The sequence below is a fragment of the Pleuronectes platessa genome, chromosome 19 (genome assembly GCF_947347685.1).
Source record: "Pleuronectes platessa chromosome 19, fPlePla1.1, whole genome shotgun sequence".
Classification (NCBI taxonomy): Eukaryota; Metazoa; Chordata; class Actinopteri; order Pleuronectiformes; family Pleuronectidae; genus Pleuronectes; species Pleuronectes platessa.
Window position 1 is genome coordinate 475189 of NC_070644.1, and position 20397 is coordinate 495585.

Consider the following 20397-nt stretch of genomic DNA (forward strand, 5'->3'; position numbering starts at 1 on the left):
TTAACTAAACTTTATTTAACGGAGACATATTATACCCATTTTAATCACAGTTGATATGGTTCCTTGGGGTCTTAATGAAATGTCTAACATATTTTGGTCAAAATACCACAAGGATCATTTAAAACAGGACATTTTAACCCTGTCTAAAACAGATTGACCTGTTTTGAGTGCCAATAGTTACTCCCGCCGTTCACCCGCGCTTCATTGAATTTCTTCACTTTGACATTTAGAGCACTGGGCAGAAACCACATCGCGTCAACACCCACCGTGGGCCTTCGCGATGCTTTGTTTTAATTAAACAGTCGGATTCCCCTGGTCCGCACCAGAGTCAGCTGCTAGGCGCCAGCCGAGGCGCACCGCCGGAAGGGGCCCCCCGCGCGAACGGAGGGTTCCCCCAGCGGGCGCTGTAGCTGAGGTGATCCGCGAGAAGGTCCCGACACGCGTCCAGAGTCGCCGCCGCCGACCGCCGTATCCGGTCCCCTCCAACGGCCTGCCTTCCGCACCGGCGGGGGACACCGCCCCGCGGTCCAAGAGAAAGAAAGCCCCCGCACCACTGAAGCCGTGAGGCACCGCAGAAGAGGACCTCCCCCCGCCAAAAAACGTCGAGACGTGCCGCACGCTGGGTCTCCGGAGGCGTGGAGAGGAGGGCGACGGGGCGACTGCTCCCCCAGCCGCGGCACGTGCCCAGCGGTTTAACCACAAATACCAATGATATCAGTGAAAGTCAAGTTTATTACCGATGTGCAGATGTCGGAAAACATCTTCGGTGCAACACTAGATATTAGATCATTTCCCACAGCACACCTGACGATCTCTCACGGCACACTGGTTGAAAATCACTGGGTTAGAGCACTTACAGCATGTGTGTACGGTCACATACGGTTATAACGAACTTTGATAACGGGGATAGCGGGCTAGCCACCATGCTAACTGCGGTGGGAACAGCGCAAAAACCCGCTGACTTAATCCCACGGCTCTCATGACACTGTTTCTCAAACACCGTCAGGTTAGAAGCAAACACTTGGTAGTAGTTAGTATCGGGTGTCCGTGCTGACTGTGTGTGGAAGCTGGGGGGAAGCTAGCTGCCTCCGTGTAGCTTCAAGCTGTTACAGCTGTTGAATTAGCAACGCAGTTTGGAAACAAGACCGGGGAACCGCTGCGTTAAGACACGATAACATAAGCATTTTGACCCGCTGGGTTTCACTTTATTTCGGCAAAACTGTCGCGTCATCAACAGCCCTTTTCTGTTGTCATCGTTCACTGTGTGTGAGGAGCCGGGGGGACGTAAATAAACCAGCGTGGACTTCTTCTATATACCTCATGAGGTAGGCTTCTCTAAGCTCGACTTCCGTGGCGCCAACTACTGTTCTGGCGGTGAATTGTTTTCGGAACAAAAAGGCTCGTAGAACTATAAATCAAAAAGTGTCCGTCCGCTCCGTCCGTCCGTCCTTCCGCAACGGACTCGGAGAAGCATACAGAGGCCTTTAGTCTCCCAAGTTGCTGCATGTCCCTTTGTTCCGGACAAATTCACACAAAGGTGTGAAAAGCCCAGAGGGTCACCTCCTTTTGGTCACTCTGGCCCCATGACCTGTGAGGTCACAGGGCCAATATAAGGCCAGGTCTCCCCCGATTATTTCTCTTTCCACCAACCTTCCAAGGCGGAAGGCTGCCAGCCTCTCTTTCTGTATCGGCGAGGGGAGAAACCTGATTTCTCCAGCTCGCATCTCCTCTTCGCATCAAACGAGAGGAGCGCAGAGTTACAGCTTCCAAATCCTCTCACTAAGGAAGCCTCCTCGCATCTGAAGCTCTACCAAACTCCTAGTAGCGACTCGATTTCCAGCAGGAAAACTCCAACCAGCTTCTGCGCTCCACAACTCAACAGAACCGCTAAGGCAGAAACCACACAAAGCCAGAAAACTTCACACAACCGGCAGGATGAACTGCTAACTGCACAGCAACCTCTTTTCCCTTTCCAAGGATGGGTAACATAACTGGGCTTAATAATTACACAAGGCTTAGCAAGACTGTTTATTCGATTCTGAATGATGTTCATGAGTTTGATATGTGTTGTGATATGTTGCACAACATATGAATTTGCCAAACTCTACACTGTCAAGAACTCCGTAACCTTCCCTGTTCATTATTTCATTATTAATTAAAACTGTCGGGAAACACTCAAATTCTTGGGGATCAAGATACAATTCCATTTAGAGAAGTGTGGCTTTAATTTTTCACCCGGCGAGAAGACTGCGACGGCTTTTCCATGCAGTTGCCACTTACTTGCTTCCGCCCGCAGCTGAATTGATTTTGGTCGGAGCAGTTGCTGAACCACTGGCATCTAATCTTTGAACCTTACCTTTTGTGTCAGAATTTCCGTTCGGTTTTTGTTTAATGGACACCATCTTAAGCCACCAATCCATATCATCAGTTTGACAGTTCTGCACTAGGCAGTGTCACAAAAAGGTCACAAGACAGTTAAAGTCCAAAAACACAGCAAAAGAGCAAGTTCAAATACTACAGTTTAAGTTTATATATTGATTTAATATTGGAAAAACACACATTTATGCTACTCAGTAGGCTTTGGAGTCACACAGATAAAAGACAGATTGAGAAACACTTTTAATTTAAACTATGATATTTTACCTAACTTACTCGCGGACCACTCAGGGGTACTCATCTGAGGACCACTCTTAGAGAAATGCTGCTTAAGTGAATCAGGGAAATATAACTTTCCCACTCTGCCCAAATTTCCTCAAACTTAGTTTCCTGTAGCCTTATGGAAAAGGTGATTTGTTACATTAAATAAATGTCATAGATGATATATCAATCCTTCAATGACTTGGAATGTGGCTTTAACCATTTCCTTGTGATTGCTTTTCTTGCAGCTATACCTAGAAATCTAAATAGGTATTTTGTTTTATATTTTTCGGTGTTGACTGCATAGATTCAAAGAGAAAGGAGTTCTTCCCAATTGAAAGTAATCTTTGGTCTGAAAATATTATCCAATTTTGAGTGAATATTATGCCATAAGGAATTTACATTTGGACAGGCCCAGAACAAATGGTAGTGATTTTTCGGAACCACAGTTTCTACAAGTGCTGGAGGAGCAGACTTCTGGGTGGCTATAAGAGTTTTCTACTCTTAGGCTCTCACCGGGGTTGAGAAGTTGTTTGTAGTAATTTGCAGTCCCTTCCCCCGGAATGCAGTTGTTGGCTTCCCTTTAACATATTTGTTTAATGTAGCCTTTTTGCTCCCTGTAATATAATTATTAATATATTGACAGACTTGAAGAGAATTAAATAATAAAATCAATTAATTTCTCAATGTCATCTGATTGTAAAAAGTGCAGTATGCAGAGGGTCCCTGGTTAGCCCATGCTTTATAGGTTATATCCAACTTGGCATAAAGTCAAGATAACATATCTTTCCTTGGTTATCAATTTCAGCCACATTTTTGTCTTGTTGTCTTTATCCATTAAGTTTTAGCTTAATCTTTTATTGCCTAACCTAGCCTGAACTGGTACTGCCCAAGTTGCGTTTTCCTCAATTTAATTCCATTGTGCTTTATAATTAGGGTCAGGATTAAAAAAAAAAACTACCAGAAAACCCTTTTAACATGGGAAAAAAACGTAACAGTATTTACAACACTGATTAGAATAAACAGTTGGTAACATACTGGAAAGTAAATGAATTCAGGAGTTATTGTCAATAATGGTAGAGAATGTGAGTAGGCCTATTGTATATCAAGCAGTCTTGTTGAAAATAATAGTCCACGATCAGGATCCACCACCACCAAATGGTCACAATATTAAAATGTTTCACCCTATGCAATCTCTTCTAATACTAACTAAGGTTGCTACTCCTCTCGTAGAGCCCTAACCTCAAAAAGATGAATATTGATTAATTCTCCATCTCTTAAGTCTTTTTTAAGGTTCCAGTTCATTATGAGTCTTGGAAGAAAGCTACCTCTATTCCTTCCCTCTTCAATTTATCTATAACTTTACTTCACTAGACCATCTACATTATAGATGACTACCTAAGATGATTTGCTGTATTCCCTTGTGTTTTTTTTAAAACGCTTTAAACCCTTTGCATAACACATGTACACCCCTAAAACTAGAGAAAACAGTAACACAAGTGTAGTATTTAACCAATTAAACCGTAACACAATAGAAATCACTAGCATTAATAGTAAGTTTGACTTACAATAGTCAGGCCTCCTGACTCTGTTGGAGTTGAGTACAGAAGGAGAGTCCCTACCCTTCCCACCAGAGAGCCTGGAGCCGTTCCTTGTTACCTCTATTAGAGCCTGTATCTCTGTCACGTCACTTTTCACTGGGTTACCAAGTCAGCTGTTAAATCTGCTCCAAAAGAGATGATTGATTTTTCAGGACTGTCACCAGTATACCCCTCTCTACCATATCCACCTAGGCCACCTCTGATGAACTATAAGTCACCATACCATCATGGTAGAAAAGCCTCAATCTGGAGGGGAACGGATCAGGAATCTGTGCTGTTTTGGCTTCTGCATACGGTCTCCACTTCTTCATCAACTCTTCAGCATAGTCATGGTCTAAATGTACTCATTTTCCTTAGTAATCGAAACCCCTTTTCTGCCTAGCACGTCTCAACACATCCTTCTTCATCATATAGCTTGAGAACATGACTACAATTCTTGGGGGGCTTCTGTCTGAGGTTTATGGGCCAGCGCGTGCTTACGCTCTCTCGATATTTAGCACTGTGGAGGGAGGGAGCCCCAGCCCTTTTGTGATCAAATTCTCAGCTACTTCTTTTATTCGGTGTAGTCTGACAGTCGCATCGTAAGTGCCCCACCAGGTGAGTTCATTTAGCCCCCATTTGTATTACTTCAGTACTTCTTCTGAAGCTTGGATTCGGACCTCGACTTTGTTTGTCTGATCATCCGTTTTCTCTACGCTTGTTGATTTTGCTGATATCCTCTCTTGTGCTTTTAGGTTGCTGACTGGAATCATTTCTGTATTCCCGTAGCTCTTTAAAGATTTGCCCAAGGTTGGCATCGTGGTTCTGTTCCAGGTCAGAGACTGGCTGTCACATTTTGCCGTCAACATTGTTTGTAACAGATGCAAGTCCTTTTTTCCGCATTTTCGTTGACTGCTATATCTACTCTTGCCTTAATGCATATCCAATAAGAAACTTATTAAATTATTTCTGACGGGAGCCTATCTTTCTATGCTGCCATCATGTAGCTAGTAAGGCCGAATGTCACTTTATAAAACTTTTAATAAAAAATGGCCTTATGTAGTGGTGAAGTGGAACTATAGCCAGAATTCTTATCTATCTACCAAATACATAGTAGAGGTTGAATCAGATCAATAACTACTATATCTTGACTTGCCCATGGTCCACAAATGTGAGGGACTATTTGTTGAGGGTTGAGGAGTAAGAATGGGTAAATTGCAATTATTTGCATATCAGGTTCAAAGATATTGGGTAAAATGAAAGAAAGACTCATTTAAGAAAATGTTGAATGGAATGTGCTGGATTTTATGCCTTCTCCTTGTGATATCTTTAATTTGGTGTCCCCCATCTCGTAAGTGAGAGGTTTAGAATGCAGTTTTTTTATTGCCAATGACAGAATTTCCAGGTAAGAGAAAATGCTCCTCTGTGGATGAAACTGGTGTGTAAGTGTTTTGCCTATGTAAGTGCATAATACAATTTTGATAATAACCCTGAAATAACGGATCGAAATACTGCACCACTGACTTTTGATCGACCATACACCATTTGAAGTTCAACACACCCATGGGTGCTCAGAGAGGCACCAGAAAATGACAGCCATCAGTCTAGAACTTAGACACATCACACATTGCGCAACTTTTCATTGGATAAAAGATGGGTCCTCAAGTAATTCAACTATTTTTGTAGTCTTATCTTTCAACGTCTTCAGTTTGCATACAGACTGAACAGTACCACAGACAATGCTATATCCTTCACAACTCACAGCGCTCACACACCTGGACAAAAGGAATACATATGTGAGAATGCTATTCGTTGTTCATAGCTCAGTGTTTAACACCATTATTCCAACAAAATATATCTCAAAGCTCACCAATCTTGGCCTGGAAACCTCCATCTGCAGCTCAATATATGACGTCCTCACAGGCAAGCCTGAAGTGGCGAGAAAAGGCGGCCACACCTCCCCCCAGCTGATCCTCAACACAGGCGCACCTCAGGGAAGTGTGCTCAACCCCTCCTCTACTCTCTATTAACCCATGACATTTTTGCCAAGTACATCAGTTTTGATAAAGACACCTCCATAAAAGGGCCTCATCATGGACAAAGAGGAGATGGCCGAAATAGAGGAGGTGACGTCACTGAGCAGCTGGTGCAAGGCAAACAACCTCACTCTCAATGTCAGCAAAAAGATGGAGATGACTGTGGACTTCAAAAGATAGCAGGGGGTGGGGACAAAGATTATGTTAAGATTGAGATGGTAAGAACAGGGTTCCTACAGGTTTTAACAAGTTAAATTTAAGACCTTTTTAAGACCACTTTTAATTGAATTTAAGACCTATTTCACGGCCATACTGGCAAAATGTATGAAGGAAATTTACTATGAAAGAAGAAATAAGTCCCAGAAAATTACTTGCAAAGTAAATGTATTCCCGTTCAACATAACAATGACTGAACAGAACAGTACACAACTGTGTGTGTGCGTGTGTCTGTAGACCTGGTTGAGAAGGAATGAGGCGACAGCTAGCTGGCCCTGCAGTGAGGCAAAGACTATCTCTGAACGTACAGCAGTTGTAAATCCTAACAGGTCCAAAATAGTAACAAATACAGTCAGAAAAAACTGAGCCTTCTAATCAAAAAGGATGCTTTTGTTTGTCAAACAGTTACCAAGTATGAGTTCAATAAACGATTCTTTCAGCATAGAGAAAAAAAGTATGTTCCAAAAAAAATTGCCAGAGAAGAAAATTAAACATCCCACCCCAACACTACATAAACCTCTATCTTCTCAGCCCTGCTGCCTAGGCCACAATCTCCTTTTCAATTGTCTCAAGCGCAGCCAACTTCTCCTTGCAGCTCCTACTCAGAATATTTAACTTTGAGATGACCTCTGCAATCTTCCTGCCAACCTTGCCTCTCGAACACTGGCAGGAGATTGTTGTTGGCTTTTCACTTCTCTTGTGTTTCTCTGACTGGGCATTTGATTTGAATGCCTTTACCCCCGATGTGCCTAGTTTTACTGTTTTCTTACTAAAGGTGCAGTGGCCTTCCAGATCATTCCCCTCCACTGGTTGTAACCATGCACTAAACATGCTGTTATTAAACCAATATTAGTTGAACCTGCACTTCCCCGTTAAGTTACAAAAGACATACTAGTAGAATTTCCGTCTCATTTAGCTTGATTGCTGGTTGCTCCGCGCGTTTTCAATTGCTAGACACTGTGGATAAAGGCTGCCTATCAGCAGCGCGGAGGTGCGCGCAGAGCACAGAAAGAGGAGCGCGCGCTGTAATCCTGCGGCGGGAACGCGCATTCAGCGGGGGTGCGCTCAGAGTAGCGCAAGCGGAGTGTGGCGCAGTAGTAATCAAGCGTTTAGCGTGAGACAGAGAGGAAGAAGTCAGCAGTCCGTCAGACAGAGACTGCTGTCTGGTTGTGCATGTACAGTGGATATAAAAAGTCTACACACCCCTGTTCAATTTCAATGTTTTTGTGATGTAAACAAATGAGACAAAGATAAATCCTGTCCAAACTTTTTCCACCTTTAATGCGACCTATAACGTGAACAATTTAGTTGAAAAACAGAAAAATAAAAAACTTACAATAATCTGGTTGCATAAGTGTGCACACCCTTAACCTAATACTTTGTTGAAGCACCTTTTGATTTTATTATAGCACTCAGTCTTTTGGGGTAGGAGCCTAATAGCATGGCACATCTTGACTTGGCAATATTTGCCCACTCTTATTTGCAAAAGGGCTCCAAATCTGTCAGATTGCGAGGGGATCTCCTGTGCACAGCCCTCTTCAGATCATCCCACAGGTGTTCAATGTGAATCAGGTCTGGGGTTTGGCTGGGTCATTCCAAAACATGAATCTTCTTCTGGTGAAGCCATGCTTTTGTTGATTTGGATGTATGCTTTGGGTCGTTGCCATGCTGATAGGTGAAATTCCTCTTCATCTTCAGCTTCAGCTTTCTAACGGAAGCCTGAAGGTTTTGTGCCAAAACTAACTTATTTTTTAACTGTTCATAATTCCCTCCACCTTGACTAAGGCCCCTGTTCCAGCTGAAGTAAAACAGCCCCAACGCCTGATGCTGCCACCACCATGCTTCACTGTGGGTATGGTGTTCTTTGGGTGAATGTGCGGTGTTGTTTTTGCGCCAAACATACCTTTTGGAATTATGTCCAAAAAGTTCAACCTTGGTTTCACCAGACCATAACACATTTTCCCAGATGCTTTTGGAGACTTAATGCATGTTTTTGCTAAATTTAGCCGGGCTTGGATGTTTTTCTTGGTAAGAAAAGCCTCTGTCTTGCCACCCTACCCCATAGCCCAAACATACGAAGGATACGGAAGATTGTTGTCACATGTAGTACACAGACAGTCCTGGCCAGAAATTCCTGCAGCTCCTTTAATGTTGCTGTCGGCCTCTTTGAAGTCTCCCTGACCAGTTTTCTTCTTGTCTTATCATCAATTTTGGAGCGATGTCCAGTTCTTTGTAATGTCACAGTTGTGCCATATTTTCTCTACTTGATGATGATAGTCTTCACTGTGTTATGTGGTATACAGTGCCTTGCATAAGTATTCACCCCCCTTGGACTTTTTCCCATTATGTACTGTTACTAACTGGAATTCAAATAGACTTAAATAAACTTTTTCCCGTTTGATCAACAAAACATGCATAGTACTTTGGAGGTGCAAAATAAATTTTAGTGTGACACAAACAATAATGAGAACAAAAAAGTTGACATCTGTTGGGTGCATAAGTATTCACCCCCCTGTGTCAATACTTGGTAGAACCCCCTTTCGCTGCAATTACAGCTGCAAGTCTTTTGGGGTATGTCTCTACCAGCTTTGCACATCTAGAGATGGAAAGGTTTGTCCATTCTTCTTGGCAAAAAAGATGAAGCTCAGTCAGATTGGATGGAGACCGTCTGTGAACCGCAATCTTCAAGTCTTGCCATAGATTCTCTATTGGATTGAGGTCTGGGCTTTGACTGGGCCATTTTAAGACATTAACATTCTTTAATCCAAACCATTCCTTTGTAGCTCTGGCTGTGTGTTTAGGGTCATTGTCCTGCTGGAAGATGAACCTCCGCCCCAGTCTCAAGTCTTTTGCAGACTGCATCAGATTTTCTTCAAGGATTTCCCTGTATTTGGCTCCATCCATCTTTCCCTCTATTCTGACCAGTTTCCCTGTACCTCCTGAAGAGAAGCATCCCCACAGCATGATGCTACCACCACCATGTTTCACTGATGGGATGGTGTGCTCAGGGTGATGGGCAGTGTTGGTCTTCGCCACATATAGCGTTTTGCATTGAGGCCAAAAAGTTCAATTTCGGTCTCATCTGACCACAGCACCTTCTTCCACATGTTTGCTGTGTCTCCCACATGGCTTCTGGCAAACTCCAAACGGGATTTTTTATGGATCCCTTTCAACAATGGCTTTCTTCTTGCCACTCTTCCATAAAGGCCAGATTTGTGGAGTAGACGACTAATAGTTGTCCTGTGGACAGATTCTCCCACCTCAGCTGTGGATCTCTGCAACTCCTCCAGAGTAACCATGGGCCTCCTGGTTGCTTCTCTGATTAATTTTCTCCTTGTCCGACTCTTCAGTTTGGGTGGACGGCCTCCTCTAGGTAGGTTTGCGGTTGTGCCATATTCTTTCCATTTTCTTATGATGGATTTTATGGTGCTCAGAGAGATGTTCAAAGCTCTGGATATTTTTTTATAACCTAACCCTGCTTCATATTTCTCCACAACTTTATCCCTGACCTGTTTGGTGAGCTCCTTGGTCTTCATGATGCTGTTTGTTCAGTAATGATCTCCAACAAACTCTGAGTCCGTCACAGAACAGGTGTATTTATACTGAGATTAAATTGCAGTCAGGTGGACCCTATTTACTAATTATGTGACTTGCAAATGTGACTTGTGAATGCAATTGGTCGCACCAGATCTTTGTTAGGGGTTTCACAGTAAAGGGGGTGAATACATATGCACTCAACACTTTTCAGATTTTTATTTGTAAATAATTGTGAAATCCATGTAATATTTCCCCCCACTTCCAAATGATGCACTATTTTGTGTTGGTCCATTACATAAACTCACGATGAAATAAATTTTAATCTGTGGTTATACCATGACAAAATGTAGAAAAGTCCAAAGGGGGTGAATACTTATGCAAGGCACTGTATCTAATACCTTAGAAATTATTTTGTACCCTTCTCCTGACTGATACCTTTCAACAATGAGCTCCATCTGATGCTTTGTAAGCTCTCTGCGAACCATGGCTCTTGCTCTAAGTTGCAACTAAGAGTGTCAGGAAAATCCTACTAAAACAGCTAAACTTTATTTAGGGTTAATCTGAATCACTGTGTATGATGGTAGGTGTGTAGTGACTACTATTTAACATGCGTTTGAATGTGATTGGTTCACTTTGAATACAGCCACATCCACAGTTATAAGAGGGTGTGCACACTTATGCAACCACATTATTTTAGTTTTTTATTTTTATTTTTCCCTCTCAACGATTTCAGTTTGTTTTTTCAATTGAATTGTTCAGGTTAAAGGTCACATTAAAGGTGGAAAAAGTTCAGACAGGATTTATCTTTGTCTCATTTGTTTACATCACAAAAACCTTGCATTTCAACAGGGGTGTGTAGACTTTTTATATCCACTGTACATCCGCGAGCAACGTGAGTGGGCACTGCATGTTAGTATTAGATTCAGAGTTCTTTATTAGTTAACTTGCACAGCTGGGGCTGCACAGTCAGCGCGAGTTCAGCATTATCGGTGGGTTCCTCGCTAACATGTACATACGGGTAGATAAGTATGTATATTGTTAATATGGAGGTGTGTAGTCTGCACGCACGTATCTTTCCTTTAATAGAACCACACGTATTCCCACCCATATCCTGCCCTGCCTTTCATAGGCATATGTTGTACTGTGCTGTTGACAAATTAAAGAACATTAACGGAGAGAAGTCGTCTGAGCCGTGTTTTATTAGACACACCTGGAGCAGAGCTGGAAATCAGTACCGGCTAAAAGAATAAGTTCCTCATATACAGTCCTTACATCAATCCTCACCAACACACTGGCTGTTCTCCGATAAGTTCTCACCGGGGGCTGCAAAGTTAGTGATGGTTCCATGCTGAGTTATCGCGAAGTCGCTTCCTAATCCAATTCATTTGTAAGACCTAGCTAAGTCAAATTTAAGACAGTTTAAGACTTTTTAAGGCCTAAAATTCCAATTATTAAATTTAAGACTTAATAAGACCCCGCGGGAACCATGTAAGAAGCTTCAGGTTCCTTATTTTGCAGTCTGTGCACATTACTGAGAATCTCTTCTTGTCACTCCACAAAGACACTATGGTCAATAGAGCTCCTCAGTGGCATGAATGCCAGCATCCTCTTAATGTTTCTTACCAGTACACCATCTAGAGCTTGCTGACAGGGTGCATCACAGTCTGGTATGGGAACTGTTCTGCTCACACTCGTAAATCCCTATAGAAACTGGTAGAGGCGGTACAGCACATCAAAGTAAACTGACTCATGGCCAATCAGGATATCTAATCTCCAGCAGTGTATTTATAAGGTACACAGCAGCATCATCATCATCATTGTAAATGGTTTGTATTTATATAGCATTTTTCTAGTCTTGATGACCACTCAAATAGTCCAGGCAAAGTAACTCATTTTGGAGCCAAAGTGTCGAGAACAACATACTAAAACTCCTAAGAAATCCTAGTTGAGGAAATATTGTTAATTCTCATCAGTATGTGCCAATGAGGCCAGGCAACAATACACCCCAATGGGGCAATTTTTTTCCTTTACTCCTATCAAAATGAAACTTTACACAATGAAAGTACCCATGAAAAGTAACAGTTTCTTTGAAAAGGAATTTGAATATGCAAATCAGCTATACACTAATCGTTTATGCCCAAATACACTCAAATAGGCTTAATATTTTCCTTTACTCCTGCCACAATAAAACTTAACATGGTAAAAGTATACACTTTTATACTTTTTTTGTATTACAAGTTTTTTTTTAAATGAATTTGAATATGCACATGAGCTCAACACTTATTGAATATGTCCTAATTTGTATTGGCAGAAACACCATTCATATGTATGACAAATACATGGGCCCAATCTTCATCCAATCATCCTACTGCCAATGGGTGATGGCAAAGCTACTTTTAGACTGGCCTCTAACCTGAAAACCGCCTGGCTTGGTAGTACCTGCCAGGGGTATAACCCCCGCCGTTATAGTCTTCAGGGTCACGGAGGCACACAAGCCTCCCCATCACGAAAGAATAAATTGACACTAGTTTTCTCGAACAAGCTAAGGTGTTCAGCCAGTCACAGGAAAATGTGGGAAAAGGCATCAACACTGCAGCAGGTGAAAAAGCTCTAGTATCACTGTATGGGGGCGAAAAAGATGAATCACTGGATATGCTGAGATACAGGCGATTCTGTGATGAAGTAACTCGGAACTCATCTCCAGTGGAACCCTAAATTCTCCCTCCAACGTCAACAGCTGCAAAGTTCCATAGTCTTCTGGTCTTTTACCAAATGATGGTGTGGAAAGGGGGAAGTGAATGTATGGACCCAAAAGACTGCCTCCGTGACCCTGAAGACTATACCGCCGGGGTTTATACCCCTGGCAGGTACTACCAAGCCAGGTTATAGGCCAGTCTAAAAGACATATTCAATAAGTGTGGAGCTCATGTGCATATTCAAATTCATTTCAAAAGAAACTTGTAATACAAATTAAGTTATTTTTCATGTAAAGTTTATTGTGGTAGGAGTATAGGAAAAAATGTTGCTTATTTGAGTGTATTTTGGGCATATTCGATTAGTGTATAGCTCATTTGCATATTAGAATTCCTTTTCAAAGAAACTTGTAACACAACATTTTTTACTTTTCATGGGTAATTTCATTGTGTAAAGTTTAAATTTGATAAGAGTAAAGGAAAAAAATAGCCCCATTGGGGTGTATTGTTGCCTGGACTTATTGGCACAAATCTCAGATTGATGAAAATGTAACATATTTCATCAACTAGGATTTCTTAGGACTTTTAGTATGTCATTCTGGACACCTCATAGAAATGATCTATGCTGAAATTTATTTTTTTTACAATTAGTCGGTCGTAAAACGCTACTTTGCCTGGACTAAAAGTACAGTACAATTTTAGTTATTCACCCATTCTTTTTCACTGATATGCTTACTCACCGCTGGAAAATGTGCAATAACTTTATACATTATAGACTTTGGTTTTACAGTTGATTTCTGATTATAGTATTATAGACAGCTTGTTTGTCATTTGCAGTCCCCTAAGTCAAGGTGCAACTTGATGTTGATACCTATAAGTGAGAAATATTGAGTGATTCCGAGCATGCTACACATGTCACTATCAAAAATCACCACAGGATGAGGGGTGGGACCTTGTTCCCTTGGATATTACAAAAAGAACATGACTGGTTAATTTTTAGCTGTATGAACTGAACTTTGAACTAGTTCTTTCTAAGTGTGACATAAAGTAAGGAGACAGCATTTTATCAGCTAAAAAAAAGTGTACCCATGGCTACCTGAGTACAATGAATGTGCCCTGATTGTAGTCAGGTATGATGAATGTGAATCAGTGCCTCCCACCGACAAGTAAAGTGCCAAGCTACAAACACACTGCCTGCATCAGACTCAGTCTCGGACTAGTCAGCCACCAAAGCGCTATGAGTGGAGTCTGGTGACAAAGGTGGGGTGTAACCACAAAGAGCACTAGTCTCGATCCCTGTAAACAAAACAACTAACTCTCAGAGATTAGCAGAGGCTGGGTTGAGGTACAAAATGTGAGGTTGCACTACCTGCTTATAAGCCAAGAAAACACGTCATTGTTTATTATATAATCTTTAATATTACATATTGAGATTATTAATTTAACTTATCGCTTGAGACAGATCTTTAAAGATTGACTCGTCGGTCCCTGTAACCAGGGTGGTGCCCCGCGACGATAAGTAATAATTACAGATAGTATTATTCTTAATTTATAATTGTATTGTTTTCATTAATTATTAACTATTCTTAATTGATAACCATATCATTTGTAATTAATTATTTTACTATTCTTAATTAATAGCTTTATATTTTTTACAAATAATGTTTATTTTAATAATCATATTTCATAATTATTAATAATTAGCCAACGTCAAATCTACTACTACTATTGCACAACAGGGATGTGTCGAAGGAAGTGGAGATCAGGCGTTGGACCCCGATACATGAACATCACTGTTGTCACAAACGAAGACTCAAGAGAAGGGTTAACTGCGGTACGCCTGACCTCACTTTAGAACACACGTATTGGTTCAGCTGAACACAGCATAGGGAGATGTGTGAAATAAATAAATAAATAATGATTGCCTAATTAGTCCAAAAGATTGTGTATAGAAAACAAAAAAACAGCCTTCTGATTACAGTGCAAGATTAAAGTATGAATGTTCATGATTGAACTGGCATGCCACAGTACAAGTAAAGGCTTTTGTAAGTCTACTTGACCTATCATCAAGAGTTTGAAACTATGTGTATAGAATTTATAGAACAATTCCTACCTGGAGCAGGTTGGTCAGCATTATAAGAGTCTGCTCCCTGATGACAGCTTCATTGTCTCTCAGACAGGCAGATATGTTGGGGATGTAATGATCCACGATGGTAGTGTATCGAACACACAGATCACACATTATCACCACCAGGTTGTTGCGCACAGCAACCTCTGTGCCAACCTCCAGCTCCCTGGCAAACACTGGCAGGTACTTTTGGACTAGTTCCTCGTGCTGGAGACACAGCTTACCTAAAACAGAGAATGGCCACAAGTGCAGAAACATTACAAGTATGATGAGACAGCAAGAATACATATTATAGATTTTACTTAAAGAGAAACAGAAACAAAGAGCAAAGGGCAAAGAGCAACATATTACCTAAAGTGATGACTGCATGGGCTTTGACTCTACAAGGTAGAGAGTTTTCTTTGAATTGGGACAGAGACAGCAAGGCTGGCAGTTCCTCCGGGCACTCTGTCAATAACCAGCATAAAGAAAAAGTTTGCCATGTAATCAATGTTACCATACAATAGTTGATGCAGAGCTTGACTTAATTTATGCATTATGCAAGAGGTTTGCAAAAAAAGTTGAGAAATAAAATTGAATTGTAATTTATGTATGATTCATAATGTTGGATTTTAGTACCTAAATAATTTGTAAAAAAAAAATTCCTTAAAAAACGAGAAGAGAGCTCTTGGACATTCAGAATATAATCTGCATTGGAGCTAAATTACAGTTTTTCTCCATTGCTTTGGCTCATTTCTCGAAACAGAAATGACATTCTCAGAGCTCTAAGTGCAATTGGCAAAATAACCCATATGGTTCAGCACAACTACATAGATCACCTTCAAAAAGGTCATATCTCACCCAAAACAGTTAACTCAAGTTTCAAAACCAAATCATTTTCTCATAAATAGTCAGTGCCCCCAAAATGAAAAGTTCCTTCTCGATTGCTGTGGCTCATCTCTCAGAAAAAACCAGGACATTCTCAAAGCTTTAAATACATTTGCCAAAATAACCTCCATAGCACACCTGCAAAAGGTCATATCTCTCCCAAAACAGCCAACTCATCAGTCAAAACTAAATCCTTTTCTCATACAAATAGTCAGTGCCCCCAAAATGAAAAGTCCCTTTGGCATTGTTTAAACACTACAGGTCAAAATGTTTAGATGTTTTGTCAGTATGGCAGTGGACCATAGAAATATCCCTCATGTGCACATTTCAATCTTGGCTCAGTCCATGAATGGTCACTGAATGGTTACAGTAGATGTTTTCTTTCCAGAATATTATGTGTATCAAACAGAAAAAAAGATTAATTCAAGGTTTCACATAGAATACTTTATTGAACTCATACTGCCATGGAAATTGTTACAGTAATTGCCATACATCGTGCTTACAGTAACAGAAAATGTGTACAGCACAATATACTGTCAAACAATAAGCACATCAAAACTAAAATCTGGCATAGTGAGATATGACCTTTTGAAGGTGATCTATGTAGTTGTGCTGAACCATATGGGCTATTTTGCCAATTGCACTTAGAGCTCTGAGAATGTCATTTCTGTTTCGTGAAATGAGCCAAATCAATGGAGAAAAACTGTAAACTTACTGTGTGATTGGTGATCAGATGTGTGAAACTCAACCTTGATTACTAAATTTCTAGTTGCACCTGAAAATTAAGCCGATGATCAAAGATATCCTTATTACAGTATATACCATGATGTTTTTCATGGTATTATGTGCCTGTACAATTTTGACAGTGGAGTGAACTATTGTGCAGGTGATGATGTACAAAATGAAATTATGCCAACCTGTTCTGCAGAGAACAACCACTTGACTGAGAAGCGATATATATTCAATTGGTAATTGGGCTAACTGAAGGCAAATGTACCTAACCGTTTGCAAAGGTGTGCTAAATCATTTGAAATTTGTGCAAGCTGTTGGAAATTGTACTTGTCATTGCAAGGATGTGCTAATACAATTGCAATTTGATGAAAGGAATGAGATATTCCAATCTGTTGTGAACAAGTGCCCAGTGGTTTGGAGGTTTGCACGTGTTGTTTTGAGAATGTCATTTCTGTTTCGTGAAATGAGCCAAAGCAATGGAGAAAAACTGTAATACGGTCCAGGTCCATATATCAGCTTAGAGTAGTAAACAAATACTTGAGTTGCTACCACTCAACCTGTTGTTTAAATTCTTGCTTAAAACATATTTTATAGCAAAGCCTTTTGACCCCTGATTTTTTACTGGTTTTAATGTCTTTTATCTGTGTTAATATTTCATTTTATATTATCTTTCTATCTTTAAAACAATGTTTAACCTTATTTAGATTGTTGATATAGAAACAAATCATTACTTACATAGCACATACTTATAATTATACTGTTATTGGTCTATAGGGAAGCTGATCAGTCACTTAAAATGGACAGAATCGTTAAACTAGCTCGAAGGACATTTCAAAAATAATATCTAGTCCACCATACAAAACTGTTGATTAAACAGAGAATCTCAGGAGTTTGTTTCAAGAATGTTGACCAAGTCAATATTAGTGTTGGCCCCCCCGAAAAAGCTGACGGGCCTGTCATGACAGAATCAAGACCAGCGGTGAAAGTAAATTAAGGTTCTTGACATTACTACTACCATAACAAATAATAAAAAAGTTCTATGGTATTTATTCTCTGTATGTTTTTGATTTTCAAAGAGTTTACCCCGAGCCAGGCCATACAACATTGAAAGATATGATCACTTTCATACAGGGTTAGTAGCGTACAGCTCCTAGAATAAGTTATACTCTTCCTAAACTGAGTGAGCAATCAAGAGAGTTTATTTATTTGGGCCTGGAGCTCAGACATAAACAGTCGTTGTATTAGTTTTATTAGTATTTTATCCCACTTAAAAATTTTACTTCTTGCATTTAGAGTCCTTCATTGGCATGCTCCTTCTTATATCATCGTTTATGTCTCTATACTTGCATCATTTTTTCTGTTATTTCTTTTATGAGACTGTGTCACAAGGTAAGAGTTGGGGTCAGGTATTCAGCTTGGGAAAGCATTACATCAATAAAAGTCCTCACAATTAGATAAAGAGCCTTTGCCAATTCACCTCTTTTGTACCAATTCCTCTCCCTTAGCCCTACCCCTAGATATGAAATGCCCTTTGCAGGTAGAGTCCCACTCCAAAAGAAGCCACAAAGGGGCAGAAAATCTTCCCCTAGTAATTAGGACGCAAACAAAGTATGTACTGCAAGTCATTATTCCACAACAAAAAAAATCTCTCCCTTCTGGACTGCTAATCAGCCTTTTACAGTCCCAGACAAGATCTCAAGTTACTCAGGTTACTTTCTGGAGGAATATCAAAACAGTCTAAATTCAAGTTGTTTTAAATAAATGTTCTTTTCTCGTTTCAAGTAAAATAAGCTTTGTATTAAAAAAAATTAATTGTATAAAGAGCTTTTGAAAAACGCATCTTAAAATAGTGTTTAAATTTGCCGTTATAATATTTTTTCTTAATATATAACTACAATACACAAACAATCTCTACAAATATTAACAACTAAGTCACTTTAACTTTTCTTTTTGTTTCCACACTCTCTTGCCCTAATCGATCAACTTTCATTATTATATTAACAACCTTTATCAACCAACATTATAATAGTGACACATCTGACAATTGAGATTGGAGAGATTGATCAATCGGTCAATATAAAGTCAACATGTTTACATGGGTTATTAAAAGTACCATTAGTCCTGTCCATACAAACTTCTGCATCAAACTGAAAACCATATAAGAAATTTCCTCTGAGGGACACCCTACCACTTGGCCCAACCCCTTCATTTTGCACATGGCCGGGAAGGGGTAGACTTGTGCCATTTCGATGTGTTATAGGGGCACTTCATATCTAGGTGTAGAGCTAAGGGAGAGGAATTGGGCCAGGCCCAAAGACAAATCTGTCATATTAATGCCCATTAATAATACCTGCCAGTTTGTCAGAATGTACTGTGAGGAGAGACTCGACCAGCAGCACTGTCCTTTTGCCAACTTCAGCAGGGCAGTGGAGTGACACCACACCAAGCGTGTGGAGATGTTTAACCTTGAAGAGAAAAACATTTTTATTATATAAGAAGTGCCACTAAAAAGGTGGCAACCTGGGATGATGTTGGATATTGGGTCTGAAAAAAAAATCTAAATCAAAACTGTAAAATATCCTAAACCTAAGTCTTTCACTATAACAGCAATCACTTCAAACTGAATCCTAACCTTGACCTGCAAGGAAAAGCAGCATAGAGTATAGAGTTAGTTCCCACCATCAGCTCCTCGTTGAGGTTCTGAGCTCCCTTTTCATTCATGATGACGGATGTTAAATAACCCTCACAGAGTGACACCAGCTCACTGCCATGCCGATTCAGAAATGCCTGAAGAAAGAAAGCAAATCACACTAAAGAAACTGCAAGCTTAGGGGTTGGAAATAAGTCATGATTATGTTCAATCATTTGATAACAGTCTGACATGAGCTTTTGTCCTCTATAGGTGACAACAGAGTGGTAGGTACTTTGGCAGTTGGTATTAGTTATCTAGCTATTATATATCTTCCACACCTTAGTTATTTGTAAAGATAATGTCATTACAGTCAGTTAATTCCACACACACACACACGCACGAGAAGCAGAGCTGAGAGAGGAGAATTCAGTACCATAAACAAAATGGTTTGTCAACTGAATACAGGGTTACAATGATGCTATCGCTAAATGATTAGCCCTGCTGCTTGAGGATCAGAGCAGAAGCACGGGTAAAGTGTTTACCATCTGGGTGTTCTCCTAAATGAAGAAGTTAAACACAGTAGTACAACTTATAAGTTATAAAAAGTTAGTCTGGAGCCCAGGTGCAGTTTGTACCATGTATCTGTCAGAGTGTCCTCCAATCCATGCTCCTGCTTTCACATTACACTTTAACAATAAATACCAACACTCATCACAAGCTACAGTATTAGAACCTGAGCAGTACTTGATTTAACTTAGTGTTGATTCGCTCAACAGTTCACAAGACACGTAAACACCAACATAGGGCTGCTCGATTAATCGAAATTTAATTGTGATTTTGATTATGGGGTCAAACGATCTCCAAACTACTATAATCAAGTTGAAACGATTATTTGGCATTTTTTTCGAAAGAGACGCGAATGCTCCATTCAGTTCCTCCCTGTAAGCATTCAGCGGCTCAGCTGACTGGCACTCACTCTCAAGCAGCCGTAAAGTGAAGGAGGCGGGTTGTGTGTGTGGTGACCGGCGGTGAAAAAAACAGCGCGGGTGGAAAAGCAGGGAGGGCAGCCCTGTTTGATCTACAAAAAGTGTTGAAAAAGTTAGAGCAGCAGCAAACCATGTAGCGGCCGTGCCATGCCCCGATATTCTCAAGCGCGCTCCCGCCCTGCTGTTCAGACCGGTCAGACCGGACCCGCATTTCTCCACGCCGGTCAGCCAGTCAGAGAGTGTTAGTGTTGCCATCATTAAGGATTTGAATAACCGGACACCGATATCATGGTTTCACGGAAGAATAAGACACTCGGCCGTCATCGGTGTTTACCTGAACCGGAAGTGATACA

General features: G+C 40.6%; 1 protein-coding gene across 2 annotated transcripts in view; it reads right to left on the minus strand.

The window, feature by feature from the left end:
* ncapd3 (non-SMC condensin II complex, subunit D3) overlaps nucleotides 1-20397 on the minus strand; it is a 107983-nt gene that overhangs the window by 54471 nt on the left and 33115 nt on the right. For both annotated transcript variants that reach the window (XM_053410809.1, XM_053410810.1), the window contains exons 20-23: nucleotides 19106-19213; nucleotides 18777-18891; nucleotides 15179-15274; nucleotides 14813-15051 (exon numbers count right to left, since the gene is read on the minus strand). In XM_053410809.1, coding sequence (XP_053266784.1) covers nucleotides 14813-15051; nucleotides 15179-15274; nucleotides 18777-18891; nucleotides 19106-19213 — 558 coding nt within the window. The remainder of the gene's footprint in view (nucleotides 1-14812; nucleotides 15052-15178; nucleotides 15275-18776; nucleotides 18892-19105; nucleotides 19214-20397) is intronic.